Source organism: Miscanthus floridulus, chromosome 6 (assembly GCF_019320115.1).
Source record: "Miscanthus floridulus cultivar M001 chromosome 6, ASM1932011v1, whole genome shotgun sequence".
In the NCBI taxonomy this organism is placed as follows: Eukaryota; Viridiplantae; Streptophyta; class Magnoliopsida; order Poales; family Poaceae; genus Miscanthus; species Miscanthus floridulus.
The window spans coordinates 2029790-2036307 of NC_089585.1; the positions used below are offsets into that span (position 1 = coordinate 2029790).

Below are 6518 nucleotides of genomic sequence, written 5' to 3' on the forward strand. Positions count from 1 at the left end.
GCGTCTGGGGCGGCGGCTGGCTAGGGATCTGCAGGCGTCCAGCGCGGGCGCACGGTGGCGGAGAGCGGCGAGGGGCGAGGGCGAAGCCGACGAGCGAGATGCGAGGAGTTGCGCAAATGTGCAGTCGAGAGAGCAGTGCGGTGCGAGACCTTGCCTTTACTGGCCTGGCCTAGGCTGGGGCGCTGGGCCAATGCAGTAGAGAAGAGACGACCGTGGCCCACGACGCGCTCTGGCTATTCTCCGCCTCGTACCTTCCCCTCGTGGACTCGCTGCATCCGGCGGCCTCGCGCCCTCACCAGCTCCGGCCTCCGTGGGGTGGGGGTAGAGTGCCCGGACATGGGGACCTAGGGCGTGTAAAATCAGAGGCGCCTAGGATAGCTGGGTGGAACACCGGCCTCCAATCTAGGAGATCTCGATGGTTTCGTGTTGATTGTCTTGACGTGCACAACATGGTGCAGTACATATATATATATATATATATATATATATATATATATATATATATATATATATATATATATATATATATATATATATATGGCACAGATCATGACCGGCTAGGAAGAATTCTAGGAAGGAAAAGATTTACAACAAGAGTCCTAGACTTTATACACAATCTACATCCTTAGCCGGTCAAGTCTCTCCATATTTAGTTACATCTCCATATTTAATCACGACTCATCTATGGAAATACATGATGTTTAACACTCCCCCTCAATCTAAATCCTTTCTAGATTAAGATTGCCTTTGAATATTTCCAACTGTCGCGCCGCCAAAGGTTTTGTAAACCCATCAGCCACTTGATCTCTTGTTGAGACATGTTCTATGTCAAGTAATTTTCTTGCAACTCTTTCATGTACAAAATGATAATCTACTTCAATATGTTTTGTACGAGCATGAAATACTGGATTTGCCGAAAGATACTTTGCTCCCATATTATCACACCATAGCTTGGTTGTTCTTGGTGCTCGAATTCCCACTTCAGATAATAATATTTGGATCCACATAATTTCTGCAGTTGCATTTGCCAAAGCTTTATATTCAGCTTCTGTGCTAGATCGAGACACAGTTGCTTGCTTTCGTGCATTCCACGAGACAAGATTTGACCCCAAAAATATTGCAAAGCCTCCTGTTGAACGTCTATCATCAAGACTTCTAGCCCAATCTGCATCACTAAATCCACTAACCAAAAGAGATGGCGTCTTGCCAATTTTTAGACCAAGCTTCGTTGTATGTTTAATATATCTCAGAATTCTCTTAACTGCAGCCCAATGAACAGTATTAGGTGCATGTAAAAACTGACATACCTTGTTAACAGAAAATGATATATCTGGTCTTGTCAAAGTCAAATATTGTAACGCACCAACTACACTTCTATATTGTGTAGCATCATTAGGACCGAGAGCATCCCCTTCATGAATCGAAAGTTTCTCTGAAGTAGACATAGGCGTTGCCACTGGCTTACAATCACTCATACCAACTCTTTTTAATACATCCGAAGCGTACTTCTCTTGAGTTAGAATTATACCATCTGAAACTTTATTAACCTCAATTCCAAGAAAATAATGCAGATCACCCAAATCTTTTAAGGCAAAATCTTTGTTAAGATCATTAAGCAGAGCTGAAGTTGCACTTGGTGTAGAACTTGCCACAATAATATCATCAACATAAACAAGAACATACATGCTAATATTTCCCTTCTCATAGAAGAATAAAGATGTATCTGCTTTAGATGGTTTAAAACCCAAATCTTGCAACTTCATGCTCAATCTAGAATACCACGCTCTTGGCGCTTGCTTAAGCCCATATAAAGCCTTATCAAGCTTACACACATAATTCGGTAAAGATTTATCCTCATATCCAGGCGGCTGTTTCATGTATACTTCTTCTTCTAATAAGCCATGCAGGAAATCATTTTGGACATCTAGTTGACGTAAACTCCAACCTTTCGATACCGCAACTGACAGAACAATTCTAATAGTTGCAGCCTTAACCACAGGACTAAAAGTATCATCATAATCTATCCCATATCTCTGCTTGAAACCTTTAGCAACAAGACGAGCCTTATATCTATCAAGACTCCCATCTGACTTTCGTTTGATTTTATAAACCCATTTGCAATCAATAATATTAGTACCCTTTTTTGGAGGTACTAGATGCCAAGTCTTGTTCTTCATTAAAGCAGAGTATTCAAGATCCATAGCTTCTTTCCAATTTTTATTTTCTAAAGCTTCATTTAAATGCTGTGGTTCTCCTGAAGATGTAAAGAATCCATATCGAATAGTGCCATTAGTATATACCTTTGGTTTTTGTATGCCAGATTGAGAGCGTGTCCTTGGTCGTGTATCAGCAGCCACACCCGAGGACGTAGGGTCTTCATCCGCAGAAGATCCCACGACCAGATCCTCTACAGGATCAGCACCAACAGAATCGGCTGGCGCAGTGGGAGTCGGAGCCGGATTCGTGGCGTGTGCAGGTGGAGACCGGGCCAGAGATGTGGCATCGCCCAGTTGGCCACCCGGATTTGGTGCATTCGATGTGTACGGAAGATTTCCGCCGCCTGCTACACACCTGTTCTCTGCAGGAGCTTCATTATCACATGGGTTAGCAAGATTAAACATTTGATCATCCAATTGTTCTCCCCCTTGATCAGATGTGTATGGCTGTAGGTCAGGAGGAAGAAGAGAAATTTCATGGCTGAGGCGAGCTCCTGCATTTGGATGAAGGCTAGAAAACGGGAAGACATTTTCATCAAAAATAACATCCTGAGAAATATAGACCCGTCCTGTAGAGGGATCTAAACACTTGAAGCCTTTGTGCAAGGGGCTATAACCAAGAAACACGCACTATTTTGAACGAAATTGAAACTTATGAGTGTTATAGGGACGTAGATTAGGCCAACAAGCACACCCGAACACTCGTAAGGAGGTATAATCTGGTTTTTGATAAAACAATCGTTCAAAAGGCGTGTCATAATTGATAACACGACTGGGGGTACAATTAATAAGATAAGTAGCAGCAACAAAAGCGTCTTCCCAATATTTGAGAGGCATAGAAGCATGAGCAAGAAGAGCTAAACCAACCTCAACAATATGTCTATGTTTTCTTTCAGCCGCCCCATTTTGCTGATGAGCGTGAGGACATGACACAAAGTGAGAGATGCCAATACGCTCAAAAAAAGAATGAAGCTTCTGATATTCACCTCCCCAGTCAGTTTGCATGGCAACAATTTTGCGATTAAAGAGTCTTTCAACAAGATTTTGAAACTCAGTGAATTTCTGAAAAACTTCAGATTTATGTTTGAGGAGATAGATCCACACAAATTTGCTATAGTCATCAATGAAGCTAACATAATATTTATTCCTTCCAACAAAACTAGGAGGAGGACCCCAAACATCAGAAAAAATAAGTTGCAAAGGTTCACTGGAAACACTATGCGACTTGGGATAAGGGAGCTGATGACTTTTTGCCTTTTGACAAGCATCACACACAGACTCTTTATTTGTTTCACCTAAACATGGAAGATTATTCTTGCTAATGACTTTAGAAATAATGGGAGCAGACGCATGACCCAAATGACTATGCCACCTCTCAAAGGATGGCTTGACGACTCCAAAAGCTTGCTTTATGGTAGACGATGGAGGAAGAGGATAAAGACCCCTGTGACATGGCCCTCTAAGGATGGTGTTCTTCGTGACCTGATCCTTGATCAAGAAATAATCAGGGTGAAATTCTAAAAAGGTAGAATTATCTTTGGTAAGGCGATGAACAGAAACAAGATTTTTAGCAGCTTTTGGAACATGAAGAACATTGTTTAGGTGTAAATCATGAGTCGGGGTATGAACAATTAAATGACCAATATGTTTAATTTCCATACCTGCACCACTTGCGGTGTGGATTTGGTCGCCGCCATTATACTTGTCACGAACGGCGAGCTTCTCAAGATCACTGGTGATGTTGTCGGTGGCGCCAGTGTCCATGTACCAATTTTGATCCATGGAATAGAGACTCATGGCAGCAGCAACATGACGTTCCTCTGGAACGTAGTTCTCAACAAAACGGTGCCAGCATTCAAGCACCATATGTCCTGTCTTGAAGCAGACTTGACAGATAGGCCGGCCATCCCTGTCATGAGTTGCAGTTGGGCCCATGGAGAAACTTTTGCGCTGGTTCTGGTTCTGCTGATTGGATCGCTGATAGTTCTGTTGGCCGCGCCCACCAGATGAACCTCGGCCACCAGATGAGCCTCGGCCGAAGTTGGAGCGCCCACGACCACGACCGCGCATCTGCTGATTTCCTCCACGGCCTCCTCTTCCTGCTGTGTTGACCGACGAAGATCCATTGCCGAGCTGCAATTCTAGTCTAGTCTCAAAGCTTAATAGTTGTGAGTACAATTCGGCGGGAGTAACAGGTTCAACTCTAGTTACAAGGGCAAAGACTAAAGGATTGTACTCAGGATCTAGACCATTGCAGATATACATCACCAGCTCTTCATCATTGAGGGGCTTTCCTGCTACAGACATCTCATCTGCTAGTCCCTTCATCTTGCCGTAGAATTGAGCTACGGTCATGTTCTCCTTTTTCATTGTTGCGAGGGCGAGGCGCACATTCGTCGTACGTGCGCGTGTGTGGGAGGCAAACATGTCGCTGATTGCCTTCCAAGCTTCAGCAGCCGTCCTTGAGATGGTGACTTGCACCAATATATCCCTGGACAGGGACCCAAGAAGAAATCCAAGGACCTGTTGGTCCGCAGCATACCACTCTTCGTATGCAGGGTTGGAGACCTTGACGACCTTGCCATCGGCCGCCTTCTCAGTGATCTCTTCTGCTGGAGCGACGGCTTTGCTGTTGACGTAGCGCTCCAATCTTGCACCTCGTAAGGTTGCAAGAACTTGCGCCGACCACATAGCATGGTTTTGGCGCGTGAGCTTCTCCGTGACTTGCATGTCGAAAAGGGGATTCGACGCCATGCTTGACGGCGCCATTGCTTCGAGTTGTTCTTAGATCGCCGAGGCTCTGATTACCATGTAAAATCAGAGGCGCCTAGGATAGCTGGGTGGAACACCGGCCTCCAATCTAGGAGATCTCGGTGGTTTCGTGTTGATTGTCTTGAGGTGCACAACATGGTGCAGTATATATATATATATGGCACAGATCATGACCGGCTAGGAGGAATTCTAGGAAGGAAAAGATTTACAACAAGAGTCCTAGACTTTATACACAATCGACATCCTTAGCCGGTCAAGTCTCTCCATATTTAGTTACATCTGTGATAGAACCGACCAATTATATGAAATTAAGTAAGAAAATCATCCACCAGAGCAGACGATTGAGCAAACTTAAGCCCGTATAACCCGGTAGTCCGTGAAATCACGAAGGATTTCAAACCAACTTGTGTCCCAGCCATGATCGTAATAAGTTTAGCGGTCACCATCACATATTACATAAAAGTTTGCATCACGGATACATCAGAGTTTCAACATAGTTATTACAAGACCAGTTCAAATAAAGTAGCGGAAGTCATTTCTTCAAACCACACACACACTCACGCGGAGTTTAAATATAGTGCCAGCGAATGATCATCTCCAACAAAAGCATCAGATGAGACGTAAGGAATGACCATGCCCATGGTCCTAAGCATCACCCATCGCAGGATAAAGGCAGTTGATACAGTAGCCGTAATACATCTGCCCATCTGCAACAAGTGGGAATAAAACCCTGAGTACTAGAAGGTACTCAGCCAGACTTACCCGACATAACCAAAAATAAATGACACCAAGGATTATGAAGGGATTTATAGTAGGGTAGCTGACTCATTTGCAAAAAGAAGCATTTTTAGCATTTCAAGAACCTTTCTAAAAGCATTATTGCCAAGTTAATTATTATTAACCTGTCAACTAGATTTGCACCTATACTAGAGTAAACATGTGATTAAACAGATAACGATAACCCATGATCATTAAACAACTTCCTTACTGTCATATTCATTATAACTGTCCAAGTGTTCTATAACATTTACTATGATGAAGTAACTCAAGTCAAGTGCTCACTATCCAGGAGCGATGGCGATTCGAATCGATTCCTAACCAGCTGGTGATTTATTCCTTACACAAACCTCACTCACCCGCTAAAGTGAGATATTGATCACCGAGTCAACTTTCCAAGAATCTCAAGTTTGCCAGGAACCACATGTACCCGGGGGCCGACCGACTGCACTTTGGTCTTATCATCCCGCCCCCGTGTCCTACCACACCTGCTCCGGTACAGTGCGTTGCGGGCAATCTACTTGGCCCGAAAAATCTCCTAGCTTCGCGGTCGGAAGGTACTTTATCCGGCCAGCTAAATGTAAGGCATGCGTTCAACATGACTCGAGGCCCAACAACGGTCGGTCCTTAATCGACACAGACGGAAACACTACAGTCCAAAACTCTGCAAGTCACCGTCCGGTCTCAACTTCATTTAACACTTAGTTATACCATGACTTCATAGTCATCCAAGCAGATCCAGGTAACCACCTA

The 6518-nt window shown here is 44.0% G+C and overlaps 1 protein-coding gene and 1 non-coding gene across 2 annotated transcripts; both read right to left on the minus strand.

Moving 5' to 3' along the window:
• Window positions 1–1246: 1246 nt before the first annotated feature.
• Window positions 1247–4985, minus strand: LOC136457346 (uncharacterized). Its single transcript, XM_066457376.1, has 3 exons — window positions 3878–4985; window positions 1308–2254; window positions 1247–1261 (listed from the first exon to the last, which is right to left on the minus strand). Exons 1-3 carry the CDS (start codon window positions 4983–4985, stop codon window positions 1247–1249), a joined length of 2070 nt encoding a protein of 689 aa, XP_066313473.1.
• On the minus strand, window positions 4367–4505 carry LOC136462091 (small nucleolar RNA Z247). Its single transcript, XR_010760612.1, has one exon. It is a non-coding gene; the product is annotated as a small nucleolar RNA Z247 (small nucleolar RNA).
• Window positions 4986–6518: the final 1533 nt, after the last annotated feature.

Bases quoted from the DNA above. Each gene is read 5' to 3' on its own strand.
- LOC136457346 (XM_066457376.1), bottom strand. From the start codon at position 4,985: ATGGCGCCGTCAAGCATGGCGTCGAATCCCCTTTTCGACATGCAAGTC. The intron at 2,255-3,877 runs GTATGGAAATTA...TTACATCTTCAG, and splicing joins CCACACCGCAAGTGGTGCAG to GAGAACCACAGCATTTAAAT.